The 14,495-nt window shown below is 43.7% G+C and overlaps 1 protein-coding gene across 2 annotated transcripts in view; it reads left to right on the forward strand.

Annotated features, from left to right (window-relative positions):
* Positions 1-5,316: 5,316 nt before the first annotated feature.
* MAP7 (microtubule associated protein 7) overlaps positions 5,317-14,495 on the forward strand; it is a 169,863-nt gene continuing 160,684 nt past the window's right edge. Inside the window, exon 1 of one of the 2 annotated variants that reach the window (XM_032407808.1) lies at positions 5,317-5,533. In XM_032407808.1, the coding sequence (XP_032263699.1) occupies positions 5,467-5,533 (67 nt within the window). In that variant the 5' untranslated portion in view covers positions 5,317-5,466. The remainder of the gene's footprint in view (positions 5,534-14,495) is intronic. The other variant, XM_032407809.1, reaches the window with a different exon arrangement.

Genomic DNA, 14,495 nt, shown 5'->3' on the forward strand with positions numbered 1-14,495 from the left:
CGATATATCTTGTATTGCATTAGACTGCACAGAAAGTTCTCACCTTATTTTCTCATTGGATACTTGCAACAACATAGCTGCATCTTTTTTTACATCCCAATCTCAAGGACAGATAGTTGCCTCTTGTAACCTGTGGGGAAAGTTCAAAGGAGATGAGGTGTAAATTAAATGATACGTCATTTCATTCATACTGACACAGGGTAATTGTTTTTTTAAAGATTTGTTTACTTATTTTAGAGAGAGAGAGCATGAGCAGGAGGGGACCACAACCTGATCCAAAAGCAAGAGTCGGTCGCTTAACTGACTGAGCCACCCAGGCATCCCCAACACAGGGTAGTTCTTAATTAAGCCACAGTTCAGCTCCCCAGTTCTTTTTTTTTCTTTTTTAAAGATTATTTATTTATTTGACACAGAGAGAGCGAGAGCACAAGCAGGGGGAGTGGCAGGCAGAGGCAGAGGGAGAAGCAGGCTCCCCACAGAGCAGGGGGAGCCCGACGCGGGGCTTGATCCCAAGACCCCGGGACCATGACCTGAGCCGAAGGCAGTTGCTTAACCAACTGAGCCACCCAGGCGCCCTCATCTCCCCAGTTCCAATGGCCAGGTGCTTCTTTTAGATTGTGCATAGGATCAAGCTACCCATCTTCAACCAATTCTTTAATGATAGGGTCTTTCCTTGGGATCTTCCTCCTACCTTATCTTTGTGGGCTTTGTGGGTTCCTCTATCCCTGCATGGTTCATAATACATTCCCAGGCCAGCATCATTAGGTTTTTGTCAGAACTGTGGGCCTCAGTCACAAAAGAAGACAGTTCCATTATGGTCCAAGTTCCATTAAAGGTTTCACTTTAAAGACGTTTGGCATCAATCTAGGACAGTGACTCTCAACCCAGCTTCACATTAAAATTACCAGGATGCTTTTTAAAATATACTGATGAGGGGCACCTAGGTGGCTCAGTTGGCTAAGCATCTGACTTAGGCTCAGGTCATGATCTCAGGGTCCTGGGATCAAAACTCGCATGGGGCTCCCTGCTTAGCAGGGAGTCCGTTTGTCCCTCTGCCCCTCCCCCTACTCGTGCCCTCTCTCAAATAAATAAATAAAATCTTTAAAAAATAATAAAAATAAAATATACAGATGCCACCACCTTAGAGAAACTGTGTTTATTGGTCTGGGGTAAGGCCCATATATCCTATTTTTAAAAAGCTCTGCAGATGATTTAATAGTATCAAGTCCCACCTTCTTATTCCAAGAGACGCCTGGACAGAGAAATAGAGAGAGCCGCTTTCCATGAGGTGGTAGTAAGATGGTTACTATTCATTTTCCATTTGGTGTAGCAAGAGTCTAGACACATAGGCCTGGAGCAAGACCATCACTTCCCTTTTGACCTTGGGCAGATTAATTAACCTCTCTAAGTCTCAGGTTCCTCTTCTGAAATGGGGGAAATCATGTACCTTCCTCATAGGGCTGTTGTAAGATTTAAATAAAATCATGCAGACAAGATGCCTAGTGCAATGCTTGGCAGATAGTAAGCAATCAGACACTGCCTGTTACTGTTACCTCTTATCATTCATTCAGAAGTAGTTATGAAATACTTATTGGGCACTACATCCTGTGGTGCATGAACAGGACACAGTTCTTGCCCCCTGGAGTTCACTGTCAGAGGTGGGATCGAGGCAAAGCAGAAACAATAGTACATGCTGTAAGTGCTACAGTTACAGCTGACCGCCAAGGGGTGGGAGGGTCAAGGAAAGCTTTCCAGAGAAGCGAGGTTCAGAGCTGTGCCTGGAAAGATGATTTGTACCAGAACAGTTACGCATGGGTGGTGGAGACAGCCCCATAAGAGAAACAAAACCAGAATTTGCTGGGAAAAGGAGAACTAATGTTTCTTTTTAACCATATTTTGATTTCTTTCTCCAAATTCTGTCATTCCTAAGCCATTACATAAAATAGTTTGGCAGTGAGGAATTACTGTTAAACCACTGGAATGCCTATTGCGTGGGAGGCCATGTGGCAGCAGGAGAGACACGCATGATGCCTATCTGGTTCAGAAGGCATGCAACACACATTATGTCATCAAGGACATCTGCGATTTGTAAACAAGGACAATAATTGATGGCTTCAGACTTTATAGACACCCTATAGAGAGAGAAGACAAAGTCCCTGCCAACAAGTAACTCATATCAGATTGAAGAGACAAATCTGCAATAACAAATCACACCTACTCTATGCGAAAGGCCAGATGAATGCAAACCCAAAACCCCTGGAGAGCTTCAGAGGACAAGCTGGCTGAGAGCCAGGGCCGTGGAGGAAGACCTCAACCAGGGCATCAGAAAGAAGGATTTCAATAACTCAGGACTGGGGAAGTCAATCAGGGTAGAGAGTTCCAAGAACAAAGGCAGAAAGCGGGGATTTGCGAGACGTTCTGGAGAAAGTGAACAACTTTTATATTACATTAGAGCATACAAAAATTTTAACTCATATTTGGCTGGAAATAGGTGTTCTAGAAATAAAAAGTGGAAAGTGGGATAGGAGAGAGCTCAGGGTGTGATGGGGGATGGTCACGGAGGGAAGTTGTGTTGGTATGTAATTATGTAGAAATGGGGAATCTGTTAAAGGTTTTTGAGCAAGGGAGGGGTGAGTGTAAAGTAGTTTATGAGAAGATTAATCCAGTGAAGTGGAGAAATGAGAGAGAACAGAAACTGGACAGAGCGGTTCAGAGACTGATTCAGATGTGAATGAGAGTCCAGGAGCAGAGCAGTAGGAATTGAGAGGGCAGAATTAAAACCATGAGTTGACAAGATTTGGGAACTATGATTTGGGCAGTGATGACAAGGAAGAGGAAAGAATAGATGTTGAAGCTATGTAAGTAAGAGAAGAATTCGAAAACAGGCAAGTTTGAAGGGAAGCTTTTTTGAGACATGATGAACTAATGGCAGAGCATTCCGATAGAAATGTGCAGAGACCATTGAGAATGTACTGGTGGAAGTTAGGATAGAGGTCAAGGGTATATATTCCGGATCTAGGAGTCACCTTGATGGGGATAACAGTAAGTGAGGGCTTATGAGAGATAGGTAGGGCCTAAAATTCTGGGAAAAGGAAGGCTTGGGGATGGTTTGGGAGGAAGGAGGAATTTAAATCAGCAACAGAGACAAAAGGACCGGTCACAGAGGAATGAGAAAAACCAGGCCAGTGGTGTAAGCCAAGAGGAAGATGATCCGAGGATCTGGTACAGCAGGAAGTTCAGGAGAACTACAGATTAAAAAATAGTAATAGGTAAATGTGATTTTGTGACCTGGAAAGTTTATTTACAGACAGGCAAGAAAGATTAATAAAGCTGGTTAAACAAAGATAATAAGACAATGGCACATTTATTATCTTTGGTGAACAAAACGTATGACAATAGATTTGGGCGGGTGGGATGTCAAGGGAAGAAATTTTCAGAATCAAAGAGCCTTAAATGTACTTGTTGAGGGAGAGGCCCTGAATGGAGATGCATTTTGGGAGAAGACAGGGATGAGGTTTCAAAGGAGGCAGGAGGGGTGGGGGGCTGATGGCATCAGGAGGTTCAGCTCCTCCTCCTGGAAAAGGGAACTGTGATTATTCGGAGAGTTTTGAGATGGGTGTGGGAACTCAAGACAGACGGCTTCTCTGTGCTACGTACAGCACGAAGTACAACATGGTGGTGTGTGACATTGAACAGATATTGTCCCTTACCGCATTTTTGTTCGACAGCTCACCCTGTTACAGACACCGGGTTAAGTTTGAAACACATAGCCAATTCAGGGCTTAAGTGCTGGATTTTGGTGTGTTTCTTATAGCACTTATTTTTGTGTAACTTGTGACAGACTAAAACATAAGTTAGGAAAAGAATGCAAGAAGAGATAAGCACATACCCAAAACAAAACAAACCACAGAGGACACACACAAACACCACTAAGTCTTGACTTTGTGGTGGGGTGGGTGTATGTATCACAGAAAGAATTCACTGGCTTACTGAAGTAGGGAGTAAATCAATGTTCTTCCAGAGTTCAACTCTTTAAATTCAAGTAAGAAAATCTTTCTGATGTTCATAGGAAAGTGTCTCAAACTCTGATGACTTCATGTAGTAAAAAATGTCTTTGCTGAGACCCAAGCTGAGGTCTACAACCACCTCCACCCACCTGGTACTTTATTTTTATTGATTAGACATCTGTTAAGAGTGATGTGAATGTGATTTAGGAAGATCGCATAGCTAAACGATCAGTTTGCCTAACCCACCATAGAAATGGCACTAAGGGAAAATCCATTACTGCAAACCATGGCATCAGTGTCCCTTAGTTAAAACCCCTACCAAGTCAGCCAGTGAACCAGGAAACCAAATAAAAACAGCCCAGCCCTGAGCTGAGTGGCGGGGTTTATATGCAAGGATGGTGAGAACTGTCACCCTAACAAGACCTCAACACTGTTCCCAGGCACTCTTGGGCCTTCAACAGATTCTGCTAAAGTCCTTGAAAGGGTTTTAAATTGTTGGGAACCTCCTGGTTATGTTCAGCCAACCGAGACTGTGGGAGTGCATTTCTGTGTAACCAGGCGGAACTGGTCGCTGCTCAGTTTTGTTCCTTATGTTTCCATTTATGCAAGCTACTTTTTTTCCCCTCAGCATTTTGTTGCTTATCGTTTATTTGCCTAATAGAGCAGAAATTAGTTTCTCCTCAGCTAATAATGTTTCTTTTGTATACATATGTATATATATTGTTGCCTATTGCTTTTTTCCCTGGTCTTCCTGAGCAAGCCAGAAGTCGCCAGGTAGTTGCTAATCGGAAACCAAGAACAAGAAGCCACATCACCGGGCATAAGTTTCACTAACTTGTGTGCCCTGGGGCTCATCAGATACAAAGGCCTGCTGAAAAGATAATGGCGTCCTAAAACGCGGATGGAAACCCAAACGCAGCGTGGAATCCAGGCGTGTACTTCAGCTTTCCACGTGGTATCATGCACTTGCGGCTGGCACCATGAACTCTAGCCCTGGCCAAGTCAGAACTGACCCGGCTGCTTCAGAGTTCAGAGGGGAACAGAGCGTCCCGATGCCCTCGCGTCACTTCGGCTGATTCTCAGACGGCCCGGTCGCAGGCGCCACTAAGCGTCGTCGCCCCACCTCCAGACCTCGAGGAGCCCGCAGCCGTCTCAGCGGAGGGCAGGAGCTCCCGGCCAGGTGCCTGGCTCCGCCCGCCGCTCTCGCGGCCCACACCCCGCAGCGTCGGTCGGAGCGGCTGCCACGCCGCACCTGCCCGCGAGGGGGCGCGCCCGCGCGTCGGTCTCAAGCTGCTCCCAGCCGGCAGGCTCGCGCTCCCTCCTCCCTCCGCCCTCCTCCCTCCGCCCTCCCTAGACAGCGCTCACCTGTCTGGGCCGCGGGCCCTGGAGGCGGGGGGCCGGCGGGAGCGAGGCCGAGGAAGAGGGCGGAGCGGCTCTCGAAGCGCGTCATCGGAGCACCATGGCGGAGCTAGGAGCTGGCGGCGACAGCCACAGGGGCGGCGACGGCGCTGCGCGGAGCGAAACAGGTGACTGCACGGCTGGGGCAGGCGGGGGTCCCGCGGGCGGGGGGCGGTGAGCCGGATGGGTGGGCTCGCGCCGGGCACCGGCCGTCCCCTCCTCCGCCCGACCGCGACCCGGAACGGCCGGCCCCGCGCGCCGCGCACCCGTGCTCGGAGCGCGCCTGCCCTCCGCCCTCCGCTGCGAGTCGGCCGCCCGGAGCGACCGTGCCCGAGTGCCGCGGGCGGCCGGCCGGCCCCAGTTCCGGTCGCCCCTCTTACGCTCCACCTCGACTTTCCCACAACAGGTGGAAACTCGCCAGCGAGCGCGGGCGGGAGGAGGAACTGGAAAACGCCGGCCGCTCCCCTCCCACCTGCCGACCCGGCTCTAATTCAGTTGAAAGGGGAAATTGTATCCCCCAAACCAAACAGCCGGCCGGAAAGTCCTCGGCCAGGTGCGACCGACAGGATTATCCGTTTCTGGCACCCCTCCCGCCTTCCCCGGTCGAACCGGGTGCCGGGGTCGCAGGCGCCGGTGGCGCAGTGAGTGCCGGCGCGAGAGTCGCGCGGAGAGCGGGGGCCGCCCCCGCCCCGGGGTCCGTAGTTAAGACCCTCTCCCGAGCGGACTGAGATCGCCGAGTGGGGAGTGCAGGGCTGGTTGCAGGAAAGTGGGGCCTGAGTGTGCGGGATCGTCGGACTCGTAGATTGGTTGACTTGAAAGGGTCCTCAGAGTTCCTGTTTTTAGTCCATGCACCTACCCCAGGTAGGAAGGAATGTCTGCTCAGGTGGTGACGCCGCCCCTCCAACCTCCGCATTGACTTTCGGGGACAGGGGCTCACATCTCCAGGGCAAGCAGCAAGTTTCTCTTCCCGGCCCCATCTTGTATGAAGACGATTTTCCCTCTCGTGATAGTTTTTTTCCTTGAGAAACTGTCTTGCAAATCCTCTCCTCTCCTAGTTTCCTATTATTGGCCGGTAAACTGTTTCTGGTACCTTCCTACACTAGAGATGGGGGCGATGAGGCAGTTTCTTATTTTAAAAAGAATTCAAATTGCAGGCTCCCCAGTTGCAATGCGTTTTCTGCTTACACACACACACATAATCGGAAAACCATTGTTTCCCTAAATGTAAGAACCTCCCGATTCTCCTATCCACCTCCCCCCCCCAACACTTTTTGATTTAGAAGGTATGCTAATTTTAATGCGGAAGTTCCAGAAAACCTGTAATCGTTTTTAGAAGTGTATCTGCTCTGTAGCGAGAGTTTGGGCACCTAAAGTCTAATGCCTTAATCTCTTCAGCCAAATACCTGAGGTTAAGTCTGACAAGATGTCTTGAACTTGTTTACTTTGAAGTCGTGCTACTTCCTGTAGGGTGGTTTATTTTGTCTTAATGTGTTTGAAAGATTGGTCCATCGTTATTTTGATTTGGGCTGGGGAAGGGGTGGCTAAGAGGAGATGTCTTTGCAATTGCTTTATCGAACTTGATGAGCTTGGTGCGGGGGCGGGGGGGGGGGGGGGGGCGGCCCTATCCAAGTGAGGGCAGCAGAAGGGCAGCATCCTTATTGTGAATATAAATGGTTTGGTGCCTAATCCCCCACTAAGTGACTGCTTCTGAAAAACGTTGTTCCAGGAGGTTAATACACACCAATTTATGCTCAAAAAACAAACAAAAAACCTGTCTTCTAGAATCTGCACATGGACAACTTGTTCAAATATAAGTGAGCTACAAAGTAGCATTTCAGTGTCTGAGCATGTTAACTAATGAACTGGTCATGTTTCTAACAATATACGAATCATGTGACTATCAGTGAAATATTTTCTATTATGAAGAGGGAATTTAATTGGCTGCCATCGCCTTCAGAGAAAAAAATTCTTTCCCACCTTTGCTTAGAAACTTTGATTTCCAAGGGACACATGTTATATATGGTCTTTTGAATAGATGTACTTATGATTTAACTAAAACTTATTTCTGGCCCACATCTTTATCCTATTTTTCTAGCCCTAAATTAATGTTTTTGGTGTTCAGAAGCACCTATGTGAGCAGGTGCCAAAAACAGAAGAAGGGTGAAAATAGATTTTTTAAATCTAGATCAAAATATTTTGAGTTAACAACTAAGGACTGCTTGAATTTTAACAACTTAAAAAGTTTTCCATATATTTAGAACATGTTATCTATATCTGATGTAGGACTTCAATGTTAGTGCTTTATTCTTGTGGACATATTTCACCTCATACACATCTAAATGCTGCAATTCATTATTTTTTGACAATCACAGGTTTGTATACAGGTGGGTGTTCAGGGAGGAGGTAGGGACTTCTTTTACCATCAAAAGGTGATTTGTTGAGGGATTAATTTTCTTTCTTTCTCTCTCTCTCTCTCTCGCTCTCGCTCTCATTCTTTCTTTCAATTAGGTTATTATGAGGTAATGTCCATTCTTAAATGTCTCTTAGTTTTTTGTGTACCTGTGCGAAGACTGGTGTAATTTTAAGACAATTTTTTTTATTTGTAGTTGACACACAACGTTACATTAGTTTCAGGTGTAGAACAGTGATTCAGCATCCCTATATATTATGCTATGCTCATCACAAGTGTAGCTACCATCTGTCACCATACAATGCTAGTACAATATCATTGCTTATATTCCCTGTGCTGTGTCTCTTATTCCTGTGATTATTCATTCCATAACTGGAAGCCTATATCTCCCACTCCCTTTCCCCTCTGGCAACCATCAGTTTGTTCTCTGTATTTATAGGTTTGATTCTGCTTTTTGTTTGTTTATTCATTTGTTTTTTAGATTCCACATATGAGCAAAATTATATGGTATTTGTCTTTCTCGATCTGGCTTATTTCACTTAGCATAATATCCTCTAGGTCCTAGGACAATTTAGGTTAGAATTTCAGGTGATTGTAAAAATAAGACCTGTAATTATTCATAATTATACAGTTATATATGTATGTGTGTGTATCAAAGATGGGTTGCAAATTGGGGTTATACCACCTATAAAATGAAACATTTAAGGATATTGAAAGGTACTATGTTAATCCAACATTTAAAAACCATATTTCTGTCAGCACATATTTATTTTCTACTCAAAGGTAGTCAAGCTACATTCCTCATGGTAATAGTTTTTATTTTTCTTGAGGACGAACAGTTCTTTCAACATGTTTTTCAATAACCAAATTGACTTGGAAGCAAGTTTTTTATCTCACCACTAGAGGACATCAAGTCCTTTTCCAGGCTGTTATTTTGAGTCGTCACATAGATGAATATTCACAAAACTGCCTCTGTCCAAGCTTTCAGTGTTTCATTTTTTTATGCTCATGCTCAAGAGCTGTGGAAAGTGAGCACACACAGCTCATTTCCCAGCTTGATAACTTCTTTTTAAAAAGCCGACTGAATTCAGACCACATTTAAAGCTGCATCTGACTAATTCATGAGACAGTACTTTCATGCACAGGAAATAAATTAATACCTATAATCTGTGAATTCTGTTGATATTCTTTTGGGGGAAATGACTTAGAACCTGGAATTGGGCTTTTCTCTCCTCAGCAGGCTGTCTGGTGAAAGAATATGGGCTTTATTTGTGATCTTGGTCATAACCTTCACTGCATTAAAGTGATCTTTACGGTTTCACTTGGCTCGAAGGTTCTGCAGATATCTGCAAGTTAACACTGTAAAATAGGCGCTCAGGCCATAATTTGATATTAAACCTATCCCTTCTGAAATTCAAGTCCTAAAGTTCATAATGCTGCATTCAGGTGGCTAGATAACTTTCCCCCCCTTATATTATGGCTAGCTCTTACTTTACATCTTGCTAAGGAGGGAAGTATTATTAGACCAAGCAGCTGTGCTCAGGAACATGCATTTTTTTTATATCATTACTTAGGCATGTGTTTGAAACACTAATTTACATTGGCATGTTCTCTAAAAAAACATTTCTAACATCTTTGCTTCCTGGTGCATGAAAAATAATCCTTTGTTGAAAGGGGTTATTTTTTAAAACTCAAGTCTCATTATATTGATGTAAAAATTGAAAATATTGAGGCTTAGAATAATTTGACCAAGAAATATGTACCTTGCATATGTTAAGCATTATGGTGGCTAGAAGGCTGACAAAGACATGCTCCTTGGATTTAGCAAGGGAAACAAAACTCATAAGTAATTGTGGGTCATGAAGACTTCCATGAAGGAAGAGCTGCTTCTGGCCATGGTCATCAGGGAGGACATACACTTTAAAAGAATGGGTAAATGATATATAAAGTTGGATGGAGGAAAGAGAGGAAAAGGTGCAAACGTGGAAAAGAGCAATATTTTGGTCCTATTGACTCATGTGTGAGCCGCAAAATGCAAGAGTCCTAGAAGATCAGTTAGGAATCATGATACATGGTGGTCAAATTGTGGAGTGGTTGCAGGTCAAGCTAAGAGGCTGGTATGTTATCTGTGGACAGTGGTGAACTGTTGATGTTCGTGAGAATAACATACCTTGATTAAAGCATGCTTAGTAATTCTGTACCCATGAATTTGCAAGCTTGATTGCAAAATCTAGCAGAAAAGCTCAGCTGTGCTTTTTAATGAATGCATAGTTCCTCCATCTAGGAAAATCATTCTCTTCAGTGGACTTTTGCGGCTTTAAGAATGGTAACATATGGGGAACACCATAGAGCCAGACAGATCAGCCAAACCTCTGAGGATCAGTGAAATCTGGAAATCTACCTGGCTGGTTCTCATTTTGAAGCAGATGTGTAGACTAGAGGATGAATTTAAGAAGGAAGAGTTCAGGGATGTGCCGACCAACTCTGAGGTTCCTATAGAAATCTAGGCAGGCTGTTGGAAATGGGGAGGGAATGATGAATTCAAGATTCTATAGAGGCATGTGTCAATGAACGCAGAAAGTAACATTTAAGATTATACTCCTGGTTTGAGTTTGGCTTATTGGCTTAAGGATGGCATGAAAGTAATCAAGAGGAGGACCTGGTTTTGGTGGGAGAAATAGAAAAATTTCTGTTTTAAACATGGTGTAAGGTAGAAATGTCTAATGGGCAACAGAAAGTATAGGGATAAGGAGAAAAATAGAAGCCAGAATTCTGGTATTCAGTCCATAAGGGAATAATAATTGAAGCCAGGAGAGTAAGGAGAGCCTAGAAGGAAAAACTGAAAAGGGGTGGGACAACATTCCAAGCATAGGAGGGGGAAGAGCCAGCCAAGATGACAGGCGGAGAAGCCAAAAAGATAGGAAACGCATAATCGAGCAGCGCACACCTGCCAAGGGAGAGGGACAAAGAGGTCAGGGATTCGAAGAGTGAAAGAAAAGCATCACTGTGGTGACCACCCCTAGAAGAGGAATTTCACTTGTTCGTGCAAGAGTAGGGGATGAACCAGATTATAAGTGATTCGTAGATGGGCAGTTGGAAAGATAGCCGACTTTGGAGACTCTCCATAAAATTGGCTGTTGAAAGGAAAAACTTACAGATCCTTAAATAGGCAGGGGCCTTTTCTCTCTTTTTAAAATTTACTTTTGCATACAAAAAATTTACTGATATTTTGGGGGTACAATTCATTGAGTTTTGCCAAATGTGCAGTCACGTAACCACCACTGTAATCATGGTCTAGAAGAGTTCTCTCACCCCAGAGAATTCCCTCCTGTTGCCCCTCTAGTCAGGCTCTCCTCCTACCCTTAAACCCTGGCAGCCACTGATCTGTTCGCCATGTGTCTAGTTTTGCCTTTTCTAGAATGTCCTAAAAGGGGAAGCATATACCATGTAACCTTTTGAGTCTGATTGTTTTTCACTTAGCATAATGCATTTGAGATTCTAACATGTTCTTGTATGTATCAATAGTTAATTATTGTTGAGTAGTTTCCTGTTGTAAGGAAGTACCATAGATTAATCCATCAACCCATTGAGGAGCATTGGGTTATTTCCAGGTCTTGGCGATTATGAATAATGCTGCTGTGAACATTTACACACAGGCTTTTCTCATTTATCTAAGGGAGCTAGATACCTAGGAATGGGGTTGCCAACTCATATGAAAGTATATGTTTATAGGAACCTGTTAAACCGTTTTCCAGAGACCCTACAGTTTTGCATTCCTTCAAGCAATGTCTGAGTTCAAGTTGCTTGGCATCCTTGCCACCACTTGATATTGTTAGGTTTTGTTTTTAATTTTTAGCCACTGCACCAAGTTCTTTGAGTAAAAGAGTATAATTGCCTTAAAGTAAAATAGTGCCCTTCTGGATGCTAAATGATGCTCACTGAACTTAGAACAGCTGTGGAAATAGTGTTGCTCTAGGGCAGAGGTGAAATGAGTTTTTATTTGGCTTTAATATTACCATCTTCTTTATTCTTCCATAGAATTGATTTCCTGTGGAGTCTGCATTCTGGAGTTGATTATGAACAGAAGTGCCATTATACAGCATGTCCCATACCAATCCAAGTTCTCTTCCCGCCTTAATGTCTGTCTTCCAATCCCTTGAAAAATGGCTTTCCAGAATTTGGAAAGAATGTTGTTTCAGTTACGAAGCTGGAAATATTGGTCATATAACTTGTTTTATGGTCCTGGTTATTCCTTGTTGGCAGAATTTATATTGTCAAATCAACTAAAGTATCAGCTCTCAGTTACTGAAGTGTACTTACAGTGTTTTGTAAAGGTCTCAATAGTCATTGAACTTTTAATCACTGAGCATGATCTAAGGTTCTATATGCTAAATGCATATAGTATGTAAGCTTATTTCTTTTATATAAAATCCAGCTTTCAAGGTTGTCTAGCTATTCAACGGGTCAGTGCCTTTTTCCTTTTTAATTTTAAATCCAGTATAGTTAACATAGTGTTATTAGTTTCAGTTGTACAATATAGTGATACAACATTTCTATACATTACTCAGTGCTTATCACGATAAGTGTACTCTTTAATCCCCATCAGCCACCCACTCCCCTCTGGTAACCATAAGTTCTCTATAGCTAAGAGTCTGTTTTTTGGTTTGTCTTTTTTTTCTTTGTTCGTTTGTTTCTTAAATTCCACATATGAGTGAAATCATATGACATTTGTCTTTCTCTGACTGACTTATTTTTGATAGCATTATTCTCTCTAATATCCATCCATGTTGTTGGCTGTTTGCCTCTTTAACATCTGTTTTTACAATGCTCTGAATTATAGTTTATAAATTTAAATGGCGTCAGGTGGTTTTTCTGTTCATTAAATACTAGTCTCCCTAGTATCTTGGAGAAATAACCAGTTAAAGAATCTATAAGATTTTCTTAGGTGCCACTTTATTTTTTTTTTTAAGATTTTATTTATTCATTTGAGGGGCGCCTGGGTGGCTCAGTTGGTTAAGCGACTGCCTTTGGCTCAGGTCATGATCCTGGAGTCCCGGGATCGAGTCCCGCATCGGGCTCCCTGCTCAGCAGGGAGTCTGCTTCTCCCTCTGACCCTCCTCCCTCTCATGCTCTCTGTCTCTCATTCTCTCTCTCTCAGATGAATAAATAAAATCTTTAAAAAAAAAAAAAAGATTTTATTTATTCATTTGAGACACAGAGATACAGAGAGAGAGAGAACATGAGCAGGGAGAGAGGCAGAGGGAGAGGGAGAAGCAGGCTCCCCGCTAAGCCAGGAGCCCGATGTGGGGCTCAATCCCAGGGTCCTGGGATCATGACCTGAGCTGAAGGCAGACGCTTAACCATCTGAGCCACCCAGGTGCCCCTTAGGTGCCACTTTAAATTTTGATTTGAGGATTAATATATTTCGACAGCAAGAATTCACTGCATTTAACAGTTCCTCATCCTTGAAGCCCCTACAGAAACAGTTGTGAAAGAAGGAATTGTGAGAAATGCCAAAGAGAATTGACACACCTGACCAAACATTGCAGATGAACGTAGGAATGCAAAACTGAGCAGAAAGGAAGTTTAGCCGTGCATTTGGGATATGTGAACCGGACCTTGCAAGCATTGTTAGTAAAATTATGTATATTTAAATTTTAGAGAATTGAGACCTGGTATCTTAAAATTTAGGTAACTTAAAGCTTCCCCTTTGGAGTTGGCTTTCTGGTAAAAGGAACCATCCTTTACTATGGCATAACCTCCCACATATATATCCCTGACACTATGTTGAAAGTAGAAAATAGCCATATTGTAGAATAAGTGTAAATTCCAGGGTGAAATTACAGAAGACACCCCTCCTTCTTTCGGTGTCCCCACTCTCCAACACAAGACCTGCGTGGGAGGCAGTAACATGCATAATAGGCTGAAGCAAAACTGCGTGGCTGCTTGTCAAGGTCTTAATCCAGGCTTTTGGTTCTCAGAAGCCTTGACCTAACACACGAAACAGGACCTGGTTCCTTGCTTCCTGCATTCCAGCTGGATTAGTTTCTATTCAGGGTTGATGCTTTAAATTAGTATGGTAACCCCCTTAACCACAGCACTGGTCAGTTCATTTAAATATAGCTCGTTCCTTGGGCCTAAGGTTATGTTGTTGCAATGATTTTTGAGCTCCTGTGCTGCAGCATCATCAGTTCTCAATCTTGACAGTGAGTTAAATCACCTGGGGACCTCTTCAATCTCACTACGCCCAGGCCACACCTTAGGCAATTACGGAGAATCTCTAGGGGTGGGAGCCAGGTGGCTGTATGTTCTAAAACTCCCCCAGTGATTCCAGTGTGCATTCAAGGCTGAGGACTAGTTTAGATTGATTTCCTACTTACGGCTCTTCGGTATCACCTTAGATTTACTTGGGAGGTGTCAGGGGTACCCTGCTCGTAGAAACCACCTGGGAGATCATAACAGCCATTGCCTTCAACCTAGTGAATTTATTTCGTTTATCTCTAATTTTGCTCCAGCAGTTCTGTGAAGGAAATGTAGATGTGAATATGGGTATGAGTACCCTTGAATAGCAAAATATGTGCACACTGGTGTATGTATTTATGCACTTTTATGTATGAATATGTGCAGTTAGACCAAAGGTTAGCTAACAGACTTGCTTTTTGTCCACTTCTGCCACCTTC

Source organism: Phoca vitulina, unplaced genomic scaffold, assembly GCF_004348235.1.
Source record: "Phoca vitulina isolate PV1807 unplaced genomic scaffold, GSC_HSeal_1.0 scaffold9, whole genome shotgun sequence".
Lineage (NCBI taxonomy): Eukaryota > Metazoa > Chordata > Mammalia > Carnivora > Phocidae > Phoca > Phoca vitulina.